This window comes from Phaseolus vulgaris, chromosome 6 (assembly GCF_051622355.1).
Source record: "Phaseolus vulgaris cultivar YP4 chromosome 6, ASM5162235v1, whole genome shotgun sequence".
NCBI lineage: Eukaryota > Viridiplantae > Streptophyta > Magnoliopsida > Fabales > Fabaceae > Phaseolus > Phaseolus vulgaris.
In genome coordinates this window covers 29,764,206-29,779,084 of record NC_143503.1, presented here as the reverse complement: position 1 = coordinate 29,779,084, position 14,879 = coordinate 29,764,206, and the positions used below count along the sequence as shown (strand labels likewise).

General features: G+C 27.9%; 1 protein-coding gene and 1 pseudogene across 1 annotated transcript; both read right to left on the bottom strand.

The window, feature by feature from the left end:
• Window positions 1–1,464: 1,464 nt before the first annotated feature.
• Window positions 1,465–3,158, bottom strand: LOC137833537 (berberine bridge enzyme-like 8 pseudogene; annotated as a pseudogene).
• Window positions 3,159–7,278: 4,120 nt separating this feature from the next.
• Window positions 7,279–9,102, bottom strand: LOC137831997 (FAD-binding Berberine family protein). Its single transcript, XM_068639943.1, has one exon. It carries the CDS (start codon window positions 9,049–9,051, stop codon window positions 7,429–7,431), a length of 1,623 nt encoding a protein of 540 aa, XP_068496044.1. The 5' UTR covers window positions 9,052–9,102; the 3' UTR covers window positions 7,279–7,428.
• Window positions 9,103–14,879: the final 5,777 nt, after the last annotated feature.

Below are 14,879 nucleotides of genomic sequence, written 5' to 3'. Positions count from 1 at the left end.
TTTTATGTAACAATAGATTATAGTTATTTTTTAATTATTTGTATGAGATAAAGATTTTAAAATTCATATATATATATATATATATATTAAATTAAATTAAAGATATTTTTTATAATAAACATCTTTTCCTCAATAAATAATGACGAAAAATTTCAATATATTGATCAGGATGTCAATATATCATTTTCCTTAAACTTAAAAAAAATTATTTGTGTTTTTTTAAGATTTATTGACAAGTAATTTTAAATTTTGAATACTAATTGGTATAGTTGGAGATGTATGTTGATTTGATCTTTCCTTATAAAATTATTATGTCCATACTTTATCCAACCACGCCTTTCTATCATCAAACTTGGCAATCACTCTGCCGTGCACCTTATTCTCCAATTCCAATTCCATCATTGTTAATTCCTCCCTCAAATCCACCATTCTACTAATGTCATTACTATTTCAATTATTGTCTAACGTAACATCAGTTTTATTTCTTTCTTTATTTTTCATTGTCTCAACTTCTAAACTTAAGCATGAATAAATAAACTCAATATTTTCTTAATATTTCAACAAGATTTTTAGCAAAAACTACATCTCAATTATATAACTATCTAAATAGAGTCCTGATATATTGACATAGTCTGCACATGACATACATTTGACGCTGTGGACATGACAATGACGTGACAGAGTGAGATTGCACACGAATGAGCAGCGCGAACTTTAAAATAGAGTAAAAAATAATATATTACAGCGGTTCTTAGAAACAACCCGTGTAATGTATTTTTTTTACTCAGAATGACTCATATTATTGGTTATGATCCATATTAAAAAACATTGATTTTTTTTTTCATAAAGAGTGGGTGGGTCATAAGTCACATAGGTAACCATTTATAGACACACGGATAACCAATTTTGCGTGAGTCAGGGGATGGGTAACCAGCTCTGGTAAGGTTATTACATCAGTTAAGTTATCTAACTGATGTAATATATGATTTTTACATCGGTTAAGTCATCTAACCGATGTAATATAAGGTTTTTATTAAAAAAATTGATTTTTTTTTTCATGAAGAGTGGGTGACCATAAATGTCACATAGGTAACCACTTACAAACACACGGGTAATCAGTTTTGCGTGAGCCAGTATATGTGGAGGAACTTGTGGCTGGATAGTTCTAGTAGGGTTATTACAGCGATTAAGTCATCTAACCGATGTAATATATGGTTCTTATTAAAAAAATGATTCTTTTTCATGAAGAGTGGGTAGACATAAACGTCACATAAGTAACTACTTACAAACACACAAGTAACCAGTTTTGCGTGTGCTACAGGTCATATATTATAATATAGAATCAGTGTCACATCCTCACCAAATATCACGTCTACAACGTCAATTAATGTCACGCAAGCATGTCAAATATGTGTTAGTAATAGATGAGTGTTAAAAAAAATTACATTTAAATAACACACCAGGTGCAGGATTAAAACACAGTTTATTTCATAATTTAATACCAAAGAAAACAAAGTGGTTTATTAAACACAGCTTATTTCCACAATCCAGTATAGTATATTATTAATATGGCAGAGTAGGGATGCTTTGTTCGTCCCTAAAGAAATTATGAGGATCAATCCTGGTCTTTATTTCAACCAACCTTTTGAAGTTATCCTTGAAATACTTCACTCCGTAAACTTTTCCTTCAACATAGTTGTTTTTACCATTATGATTAATTCCCAAGTCAAGGTCCTTATAATTGTAGAAAGCCTCTCTTGGGTTCTTGGAGACAAAAGGAGTCATGTACTCATGAAGTATTCTTGTCAAGTTTATGTAGTGATCTGTTACCTCTTTCCCTGCTTGCTTCCAATCCGCTTTGTATTGAATCTTCCATAGGTTCCCTGCTCGATGAGGGAAAGGAGTTGCTGTTGATGGAATCTCAGCCATTCTTCCACCGTAAGGATTGAATTGAAACTGTGTATACTCAGCTCAATCATCTTCTTCTAAATTCCTTCAAAACCGTCTTTGGAAATTGGTTTCTGTACATAGTCAGATTTTCTTTTCAAGTAGTTTACGGGTGATTGTGGTTGTCTATCAAGCAAAATCTCAAGAGGTGCTGTAATGTTGATGTTTGTCCAAAACAGCACCGAACGAATCCAACTTGTTTCGATGCAGTCAGATTGCTTCAAACCCAATTGGGGAAACTTCTCATTCAAGAGAGAAACAAGGCTTTTGGAGTCGCCAAGGAATAGAGCTACGAAAGAAGCTCTTACAGTTTTTTTTCCATTTTCTGTACCGTTTACAACGTCCAAGATAAGTCTAATGAAAAGGTCGTTGTCGATAGCTGGTGCAACATGCTGCCATTTATAAACTATATCGGTGGCGTTTTGCTCCAAGGTCCTCTCAACTCTGAAAACAGTGACTGTTTCAGGAACTCGAACTAGCTTTATTTTGTAGGCAAGGACCACACCAAAGCTAGATCCTCCACCACCTGTGATGGCCCAAAAGAGATCTTCACCCATGGATTTTCTATCAAGCAATCTACCTTGAACATCAACCATTTGTGCATCAACAATATTGTCCACTGAGAGACCGTATTTTCTCATCAAATTGCCATAACTGCCGCCACTTAGGTGGCCTCCTATCCCAACAGTGGGACAAATCCCTGCTGGGAAAGCATGAATTTTACTCTTATTAGCAATTTTGTAAAAAACTTCACCAACCGTTGCACCAGCTTGTACCCAAGCGGTCTCAGTGTGTATGTCAACTTCAATGGTTCGGAGTTTGAACATGTCAAGGATAAAGAATGGGACCTCAGCCACGTAGGACAAACCATCGTAGTCATGGCCTCCACTTCGAATTTTCATTTGCAAGTTATACTTCTGAGCACAGATAATGGATGCCTGTATATGGGACACATGCAATGCAGTTACTATAAGGAACGGCTTACGGGTTGTGGAGGTGTTGAAACGAAGGTTTCTGACATAATCATTCAAGACTGAGGAGAATAAAGCGTTGTTTGACGTGAAAATCGCTGAGGTTATGGGATGATAGGGCTCTGAATGGCTTACAAGACAATGAAGAAAATTGTTGTGAGCTGAATTTGCAGCTGAAGCTGAGCATGAAATTGTAGAAAGTAACACAACAATGAAAAATATAGGAGGAAGGACTTCCATTTTTTGTTATCTTTTGATAGAAGAGGAGTTTTTAGTGTTTCTATTGAGCATCATCTACATTGGATTTTATAATGGAACCATTTCGAGGAAGAAATTGTGAAAGACAAATGAGAAGATGGCCTAGATTTGAATACAAAAATTAAATATGATAGTTACACCTTATCTAATCCTTAATTAGGCTATTATTTTTTCCACAATCTTTTCATCGAAACATATTTTCTAAATTTTTCAAATTATATTTTCATCAAAATAATCAAGTCTTAGTCCCATTTTCCACACTAGCCAACAAGAAATCTTTTTATATTTAAAATACATTAATATTTAAGTTACAGAAAGAAAATAAGTACCACACAAAACATGAATATTTCACATCAAAACACATTCACACATTTATACAGAAGAGAGAAATTAGTGCTCAGTTCCGCGACTTTTGATTCAAAGAATTTTTGAACTTAATTCATGCTTGAACAAAATGACTTTGATGTAATGCATCACTGAGTTGTGGATCCAGCGCAGGATTTTTAATTAAGAGGAAGTTGTTTAGGGTTTAGGATATACCCTATTTATCAATAAAAATAATACATAAAATATTATTAAAAAATTATTAAATTGTATAGCTTTTAATATAATTTACACATATAAATTTAAAAGGGACAAAGACTTATTATTTTGATGAAAATATAATTTAAAAAACTTTAGAAAATATGTTTCAAAAAAGATTGTGGAAAAAGTAATAGCCTAATTAAAGACCAGATAACATGTCATTATCATTATTTTTATCAATAAATAAATAAATTTAAAAGATGTCAATCCATATTAACTATCATTATTTTTATTAACAAAATAAATAAATAAATTAAATAAGATATTTAAAAAATATCGCAACCCGTATAAAAAGGATAAGACTATGTTAACCATGACATATAATCCTCACATACATAATCCACACTTTAAATAAAAAAACTTGACTCCACTTGTTTTTGTCACTATCAAATTTAATTTTTTATTCAAATTATATTATCAAGAAGCTTGTGGAATTCTTGAACATGCTTCAATTTTCGTTGTCAAATAACTTATTCATTGGATTATAGGATATTATCTATTCCTTGAAGAGCGTAAATAAAGTTTGAAGAATTTAATTTTGAAGTTCCATATATAAGTCATCTTTGAGGTTGTTTTAAATATTCAATCGCATTAGAGAGTATTGGAAATACATTAATTCATATATACATACTATTTTTATGCAAAGTCATAATCAGGTAGTTTATTAATTTATCAGTAGTTAGATGTCACACGTTTGTGATGGAGGCATCATGCAACTTAATATTTAGTGACTATGGAGTTCATGACATTTGACTAAACACTAATACAGTAAATTAATCAAATATATAAACTAGTTTTAAAATATAGAAAAAATTAGTTTGGAAAACAATTTTTTTAATATGTAAACCACAAAATAATATATTTAATAATATATATTGTTTTTGAATGTTTGAGTACGTTTTTTATTTATTTATTGTTATACTAATTTCGTCGTTTGAAAGATAGTATTTACTTGTCTCTGGTCACAGAAGATATACTATAAAAAAATTCTAATTATTAACAACAAATTTATCAAATTTACGGGTTTATGTTTTTTATTACTGACAAAACTAATTATTAAAAAAATTTATTGACGGAATTATGTCCATTGGTAATTACCAGTAAATTTGATTTACAAATCTTAAGATTAAAAAAGTAATTTGAAACGAATCAATATCCAATAAAATTTGTCGATAATTAGATGCGGATATAAATCGTCAGTAAATTCTACAATAATAATAATAATTATATTTATATTAATAAGATTAATAATAATAATAGTAATAATAGTAATTACAATAATATTTATATTTATATTTATATTAATATAAAATTAATAATTACAATAATATTAATATTTTTAATAAAATTAAGACTTAGAATAAAGTTAATATTAATAATCATATATTAATAATTATACTGATAATATGAATAATATTATTAAAAGTAGTACTAATATTAATAATTATGATATAATATTAATAAAACTAATAATAAATATAATAACTATAATAATATTAATATTAAAAATAATATTACAATAATATTATTAATAATAATCTTAATAATAATAATAATATTAATAATAATTAAATACTATAAATAATAAAAATATTATTAATAATAAGAATATTATTAATAATAATGATATTATTAATAAAAATAATATTGATAATATTTGTATTAATAATATTTTAATTTTATTAATATTAGTAATATTAATAACAATGATAATAATAGTTATAATAATTATAATACTAATATGATAATAAGAATAAAAAAACATAATATGGTAAGTAAGTAATTTTGGTCTAATGCTTACAGTCACATGTAGTCAGTGAACTTGGTTCAAATTCCTCCGCATCAATTGGTAATATTATATTTAATAACATTATATAATTAATAACATATAATAAAATAATAGTAAACAATAACCGTAAATTCTAATAATAATAATTTTAATAATAAATAATATTTTTTAAATTATTAATAATAATATTATTAGTTATCGACAAATTTATTTTTGTCAATAGTTTTTATTTAATGACAAAATTTTGACATTATCGACTAATTTTGAATGTCGGTAATACCTATGTTTTGATACTGTACTTGTAAAAAGATACTTCAACATTCAAATTAGTTGAGTGTATTTATTAATAAATGCTAGTAAATTTAATGTTTACCACCAATCACATGATAATTTATTTATAGAATTTAATTAAATTGAGCTTGTGCATAGATGAACCTTCATCGATAATCTTATATTACTCTAATAGTAAGAGCAACTTAGTGTGCTTGATTGAGGATTAGTGATATTCTTAATTATATGTAGCTTAATTTCGGTATGTGTATGGCAAGGTTTTGAAATTTATTCTAAAATTGCTGATCTAGCTTCTACTTCTTTGTACTTGTATGTTATGATCACTTTCGTGTGTCGAGATGTTTTTAGCCGCATATAATATACACACTCATATATATATATATATATATATATATATATATATATATATATATATATATATATAATAAATATAATTATATATATATATATATATAATTATATTTATATATATATATAATTATATTTACGTATTTTTTTGTCTTTTCAAAAGGAATGACACTAATAAGTCATCAACAAATGTAGATAGATACTTGGTATATCAACATCCCTAAAATAAAAGGGTATATTAACAAATTATTATGTAGTTACTAACTTTTGAATAAGGATCTTCGAGTGTTAAAAGAATTTTAAGACTCCGAACAAAAGGTAAACATTATTTCATACAATACACACTACACTCATATTTTTTAATGTTTTTATTGACATGATCGTCAGAATTTTATTAACAGGTAAACTCTTTTCATTATGATCTTCAAGCATCTCAAAACAGTAGTGTTGAAAGATTAACTCGAAATCCACCTATAAAATCAAACCAAAATTTATTGACGAGAACACTAATTATTGAGAACTAGTTAAGAGAACTTTTAGATTAGTTTAACTATAAAAATATATATTTGATATCTTGTCTAACTTTATATAATTTTTTTGTAATTATAAGATATTTTCATAATAAATCAAACCACTAGTATCACTTTAAAAAATTATTTTCTACCTAGGTTGTTTAAAAAATAACGTATTCTGATTGCAAATATCTCTTGTGATATCAAACACGTCAAAATTTTAGAATACAATTACTATTCAGTTTCCTTAATGTTTTTATTTTTACTGATCATTAAAGATTCAAACTCCTCCTGCAGTGAACTTTCAGAAATAAGCCTATCATAGATGTCAGTTTCACTTTTACGTACAATTTTTGGTTATACGTAAACAAAATATATATATATATATATATATATATATATATATATATTTGCATGCATTGTGTATTAATAAAGAAATGACTTGCTACGTGATATATTTATTTATTATAATTTTTTTAATAATGACTAAAATTTATTATATATTTTTAGCTGATCAGAAAAAGATTTCTATCAAAACTGCATCTCTTATGTAACTATTTAAATAACACACAAGAGCTACATGATTAAAACACGATTTATTTCATAATTTAATACCAAACCAAACAAATAGTTTATTAAACATCACTTATTTCCATGATCCAATATAGTACGCAATAAACTAATGACCAAAACTACAGAAATTAATAACATTTGAGTCGCTATTATCCTAACTCTTTGCATATGGCAGAGTAGGGATGCTTTGTTCGTTTCTAAAGAAATTATGAGGATCAACCTTGGTCTTTATTTCAACCAACCTGTCGAAGTTATCCTTGAAATACTCCACTCCGTAAACTTTTCCTTCAGCATAGCTTTTCTTGCCATTGTGATTAATTCCCAAGTCAAGGTCCTTATAATTGTAGAAAGCCTCTCTTGGGTTCTTGGAGACAAAAGGAGTCATGTACTTGTGAAGTTTTCTTGTCAAGTTTATGTAGTGATTTGTTACTTCTTTCCCTGCTTGCCTCCAATTGGCTTGGTATTGAAGCTTCCATAGGTTCCCTGCTCGATGAGGGAAAGGAGTTGCTGTTGATGGAATCTCAGCCATTCTTCCACCATAAGGATTGAATTGAAACAGTGTATCCTCCAACTCAATCATCTTCTTCCAAATTCCTTCAAAACCGTCTTTGGAAATTGGTTTTTGTACATAATCAGATTTTCTTTTCAAGAAGTTCACGGGTGATTGTGGTTGTCTATCAAGCAAAATCTCAAGAGGTGCTGTAATGTTGATGTTTGTCCAAAACAGCACTGAACGAAGCCAACTTGTTTCGATGCAGTCAGATTGCTTCAAACCTAATTGAGGGAACTTCTCATTCAAGAGAGAAACAAGGCTTTTGGAGTCGCCAAGGAATAGAGCTACGAAAGAAGCTCTTACAGTCTTTGTTCCAGTTTTTGTACCGTTTACAACGTCCAAGACAAGTCTAATGAAAAGGTCGTTGTCGATAGTTGGTGCAACATGCTGCCATTTATAAACTATATCGGTGGCGTTTTGCTCCAAGGTCCTCTGAACGTTGAAAACAGTGACTGTTTTAGGAACTCTAACTAGCTTTATTTTGTATGCAAGGACCACACCAAAGCTAGATCCTCCACCCCCTGTGATGGCCCAAAAGAGATCTTCACCCATGGATTTTCTATCTAGCAATCTACCTTGAACATCAACCATTTTTGCATCAACAACATTGTCCACAGTAAGACCATATTTTCTCATCATATTTCCATAACCGCCACCACTTATATGGCCTCCTACCCCAACAGTGGGACAAACCCCTGCTGGAAAACCATGAATTTTACTCTTCTCACCAATTCTGTAATAAACTTCACCAAGCGTTGCACCAGCTTGTACCCAAGCAGTCTCGGTGTGGATGTCAACTTCAATGGTTCGGAGATTGAACATATCAAGGATGAAGAATGGGACCTGAGCCACGTAGGAGACGCCCTCGTAGTCATGGCCTCCACTTCGAATTTTCATTTGCAAGTTGTACTTCTGAGCACAAATAATGGATGCCTGTATATGGGATACATGCAATGCAGTTACTATAAGGAACGGCTTCCGAGTTGTGGAGGTGTTGAAACGAAGGTTTCTGACGTAAGCTTCCAAGACTGAGGAGAATGAAGCGTTGTTTGGCGTGAAAATCGCTGAGGTTATGGGATGAGAGGGCTCTGAATGGTTTACAAGGCAATGAAGAAAAGTGTTGTGAGCTGAATTTGCAGCTGAACATGCAATAGTAGAAAGTAACACTAACCCAACAATGGAAAATATTGGTAGGTGTATTCTACTAGGAGAAAGGACTTCCATTTTTGGTTATCTTATGATGGTGGTAGGGTAACAAGAAAGAGGAGTTTTTAGTGTTTCTATTGAGCATCATCTATTGGATTTTATAGTGGAACATTTCGAGGAAGAAATTGTCAAACACAAGTGAGAAGATGGCTTACGTTACCTCCGAAGTTGACAAAATATTTTCCATATATTCGAAACAGATAACGTGACTCAATTATTCGTTGACCTTGCTAAATATGATTGCACATATTCTGAAATATCTCTTGTGAAATCAAACACGTTAAAATTTTCGGATACAATTACAATTAGGGTTCCTTAATTTTTCGTTTTTTTGACCCAATTAAAGGTTCAACTCCTCCTGCTGTGGACTTTTTGAAATAAGCCGATTCATTCATGCACACTTATACATTTTTCAATTATACGTGAACAAAGTAGTGTGTGTATATATATACATATAGAAAAAGTTACAATATTTATTGGATGGAGAAGTCAAGGTATATCAATTTAAAAAAGGAATTCAAGCAATAACAACATATACAAGGAACCAGCCATGTTACATATGTTTCTCGAAAGAAGGAAAGTTAAAGAAAGAGAACATTAAAAAATAAAGGATCAACGAGTTCATATTAAAAACTTGGATAACTTTCCAGCAAAAATTAAAATATGTGAAAGGTGGGAAAAAATGACGAATAAATTATACAAAGGTACCACGCAACAATAACATGCTAACATGACAAGTCCAATACGCATATGCAAGACAAAATTGTAACTATGACGAGTTGAAAAATATATTACGAGTAAGATAACTGTTTAAAAATATATTTATGTGTAGATAACACTATTTAAGTAGAGACTATTGGATAGGTTCTATGTTTTAGTTAATTTTTTTTTATCAATAAAAAATAAAATTAATTAAAATAAGAATATTTCATAATGTCTAAACCCGTATAAAAAACAAAATACCTTCATCATCTAATAAAGGTTACCCACAATAAAACAGTCAAAACTACACTAGTGAATGGTACTAGTCATTGTTGCATGATAATTTGGCACTTCAAATCCATTCTCGACCACACAAATGCTCAAAAAAACTGCACCCAAGTTGCATTTTACTCTAGAAAAAGCTACTTATAAAAATGGTTATTTATAAGCTGCATGCATAATCCTCTGCACCTTTGAACAAACCTGCATAACAGCACCAACACCTTTTTCATAAATTTCATGAAACCACAATTGTCTCACCTAGTTTTTCACGGCTACGTGTCTTCCATCCAAGACCAATTCTAGCTTTTGAACAATATTTGGATAAGATTTGATTACCTCACATCAACGTAATAATGTTTCCTTCATAACTATCCCCCATTCATCAAATCCAGCCACTGAACCTGAATTCTGCATTGAAAGATCTCCCATAGCAAAACCAATGAGCAGGACAATCCATCAGAATTTTCTCCCAATAAGTTAGCACGCCTTCCACACATAGCTAAGTTCATGATAACTATGTATTCTAGGAACAAAAATGATACTTGACAATGTTGGTAGTTGTATATAATTTTTTATGTGATAATTTCGATAAAAAATATATAATAAAAATAAATTTATAATTAAATTATATAAAAAATTATTAAAATAATAATATTGGGAGTTATATAATGAGTGTAGAAAAAAAAGGTGAGTTATAAATATATCATGGTACTTGAGTAAATTAGAAGAGGAAGTAAGTTAGGTTTTAATGCCCATATATCTAGTTATAAATATTATTTATAAAAAAGTTGGAGCAACCAATTGTTTCATTTAGAAATTTATACAATTTTAATTTTTTTTTACAAATTAATAATTTATATTTATTATTATTATTATTTCTTTAACTTTTGATTAAGATATTGTTAATTTGTTTTAATTGAAATGCTGTGAACTTGATTTCGATCTATATATGATTAACTTAGGTGAGATTGAAATATTAATGTTAATAATTATTTATTTTATATTAAAGTTAATTATATTTTTTTTATTATCATCTATATTGTTTTTATATCGATACGTGTATAAATATTATTTTTCAAATGATGTTATAGTTAGACTTTTTTATTAATATTAACTGTATTTTTTTACTAAAAAAACAAATTTGTCAATTAATATCATTTAAAAATACTAATATACGTATCAAACATGGGATTGAGTTCACGTAATTTCCATAAACATTTACTTCTTATAATGAAAAAACTAAAATAGTAATATAACAATGATAATGTTCCATCAGCTTTCAAACTAATGGACCACACGAGGCCACACAAGCATTTTTTTTAGATTATTATTAATTTATTGCAGAAGACTTTTGAAGGTTGTTGAATCTGTACGTAAATATGTGTTGTACGTGTTTGAATTGGCCATAGTCTTTTATGGGGATCCAACACATCAAAACTGTTACTAATTACGAAAGTTGACTTATTTAAAACACGTTAACAATAAACGGTATTATTTTAATAATGTGCATCCACCTCATATTTGATATTTTTAAACACATTTTTTCAATTTTTTAAAATTATGTTGAGAGACTAAATAAATAAGAAGTGAATTTCATTTTCTTAATTTTTAATAGATTTTAATCAATGATAAAAATGATTTTATAATATTATTCTACTTATTAAAATATAACATTGACTTCTAGGGAGTGTTAAAAATATAAACCAATTTTATACATAATTTAAAGTTGAGATTTTCACTATCTTAACTTTCTTAATTATTTATTTTTCATATTTTAAATGTGCATTTTACATTAATTATCCTTGTTTTAGCTATATCATGTCGATGTTAACTACACTAATATCTTTAAAGTCGTGCTCCACATGAGATTAATGACTTCTTAATAATATTGCTCCATTTTTATTCATTAAGCTATGGCATTACATTTCATTAATTTACAATTTTTTATTAGGTGGGAATTTGGTGAAAATTTGGTGTGATCCTAAGCGTTACTAAAAATAGTATTTTTTAAATTTATAGTTTTTTTTATATTTACTTGTATTTTATTCCTAAATAGTTATTAAATTTCTTATTACATAAAACATGATTTTATTTTATTTGTTTTCATTAACTCATAACACCTTTTTATTTTTACTTTTTACATAAGATAATTTTTTTTATTAAATAAAAAAATGGTAATGATAAAAATAAATGTTATTATTTAAATACTTTGTATTGTATCTTTTGTTTTAAATATTTATACTATTTCCAATATTCATTTTATTATTTCAGAATTATACTTCAATACACTAATAAGGTAAAAAAAAAAACTATATGTTTAATTTTTTTACTAAATAAAATATTAATGACGATGATAATAGAAAATATTTTTTGTTATTATTATTTATATCCTTATATATTCACTATTAGAAAATTATTAAATAAAAATTAACTTTAGAAGATAAAACACTACAAAAAAAATCATGAAATACAAAAAATAATTAGTTGTTGTAGTGACTAAATTAGATAGCATTTTTAGAGACTAAATTATTTTTTTGTTTCTAAATTAGTTTATATTATTGTTAAATAGTTTTTAAATTGGTATCTAATCCAAAGTTTTTGCTACCAAATTTAGAATCTAAATAATTGGTAGTTAAAACATTGGTAGCTAATTAGATACCAATTTAGAAACTATTTAACAATAATATAAACTAATTTATAAATCATTTTTTTTAATTTCTAAAATGGTCTCTAATTTAGTCACTATAACAGCTTTTTTTAGTTTCTAAAAATTGGTTTATATTTCATGATTTTCTTGTAATGAAAAATAACTAATTTTATAGATTAAAAAAATTATTAATATCTAAATAATTTTATATTTATTATTTTTTAAATTAAAATCTAATTAACTACCAAGAACTTTAGATTTTAAAATTGATAGTAAAAATTTTGGTATCTAAATAAATATAAATTTAAAAATTATTTTAAATACCAATAACTAAATTAGTATCTAATTTAGTTAATATAGTGACTAATTATTTTATCTTTAAAATTAATTTATATTTAATAATTTTTTTATAGTGATTATTTTGTTTATTTTAACTATTATACTGTTTACAATATTTATTTTAATATTTCTTAATTATACTTCAATATATCAATATTGACATATGATAAGTTTGTTTTATTTTAATTATTTTTATATTACATCGTGCATTTTAATTTTATTTTGAATATGTTGTTTATTTTTAAAGTACGTTATGTTTTTTACTTTATTTTAAGTTTGAATGAAGATATTGTAGGATACAGTATAAGATTAATGATAAATACACAATGGAAATATTCACAACAATTGAAAGTAAAATAAATATAATTAAAATAATTAATCTACAAAAAAAAATATAATATTTTAAAATTAATAAAACATTAAAATTAAAAATGCCCTAATTTTTTTTTATATAAATATGTCTAATTGGGAAAAAAAATCGATTTTAGTCTTTCACTTACAGATAGGGGTACAGATAGAAAACATGGGGATGTACAAAATAATTGCCAAACTTGATGTGGTTTTGAGTACCATAATTTTTTTATGCCCAGCTTAAGTTTTATTAAAAGCCCAACGCATTTGTGTTTTGCTAGACAGACATGATAATTGAGTTTGGCAATTGCTTCCTGCACCCGATCAATTGTGACTGGCACCCGATACACTTTTAAAAATCCTAAAATGCCCTTGTCTTCTTCATTTACGGATAAAAATATCCGGAACTGCTCGTTGCTTACGGATAAAAATATCCGGAACTGATCGTTACTTACGGATAAAAATATCTGGAAGCCACAGTTGTGCCTACGGATAAAAATATCCAGAAGCCAGCCACAGTTGTGCCTACGGATAAAAATATTCGGACCCAACTATATTCCGGATAAAAATATCCGTAAGTCAAAACAAACTTACGGATAAAATTATCCGGACCCCAAACTTCCTTACGGATAAAAATATCCGCACCTCTCAAAAGTCACTTGCGGATAAAAATATCCGCAACTCTCACTCACTTATGGATAAAAATATCCGGAAGCATGACGTACCTTCGAATCTGGTGCTCTGCCTGCGATAATGGAGGTCACGGTGGGTGCAGAAGATTGGAGAAGAACGTCGCTCACGGTGGTTGGACAATAAGCTTGCTCACGGTGGCTGCACAACACGGTAGCTTACGGTGGCTGCGGTAGACACAATGGAATGGAAGAACAGAAGAATAGGGTTGGTGCAGGTCATTGGGTGCATATCACAATTATAGTTTTCAGGATTTCATTAAGGGTATATTCATCTTTTACTATTAAATGATTGGTTGCCAGTTAGAATGTGTTGGGTGCAGAGAGAATGTGGCATTGAGTTTCTCAAATTATGTATGTTTTTTTTCAAATTCACTTATTTTTGTTTAAAGGTTATACATAAAAAAGGCCGTGTCAGTCAAATTGTAAAAAGAAATATTGAAATATAAAAATAGCAATAATAGGTAAAATGGTGAAAGAATTGAAAAATAAGAAAAATAACGTATTGTCAAATAAATAAATAAATATTTTAACTATTTTAAAAAATGACTGGATATTATTTTCATTTAGAGTATTATTTTTATGTTAAAAATATTATTTATGTGTTTTTTTCCACACTTAGTTTGAAGTTGTTTGATAAATTAATAATACTATACTTTCTAATAAATCTTTTTAATTACTAAATGAAAAAATACTAAATATTATTTTTATAGATTAACTTTTTGCTGGATGAATTACATCTGTTATGAAATTTAATTGATTTAATTTTCATAAAGTATATTTGATTTCTCTCATAATTAGCAAAAACAAAATTGATTTCTCACGTAATTTCTTTG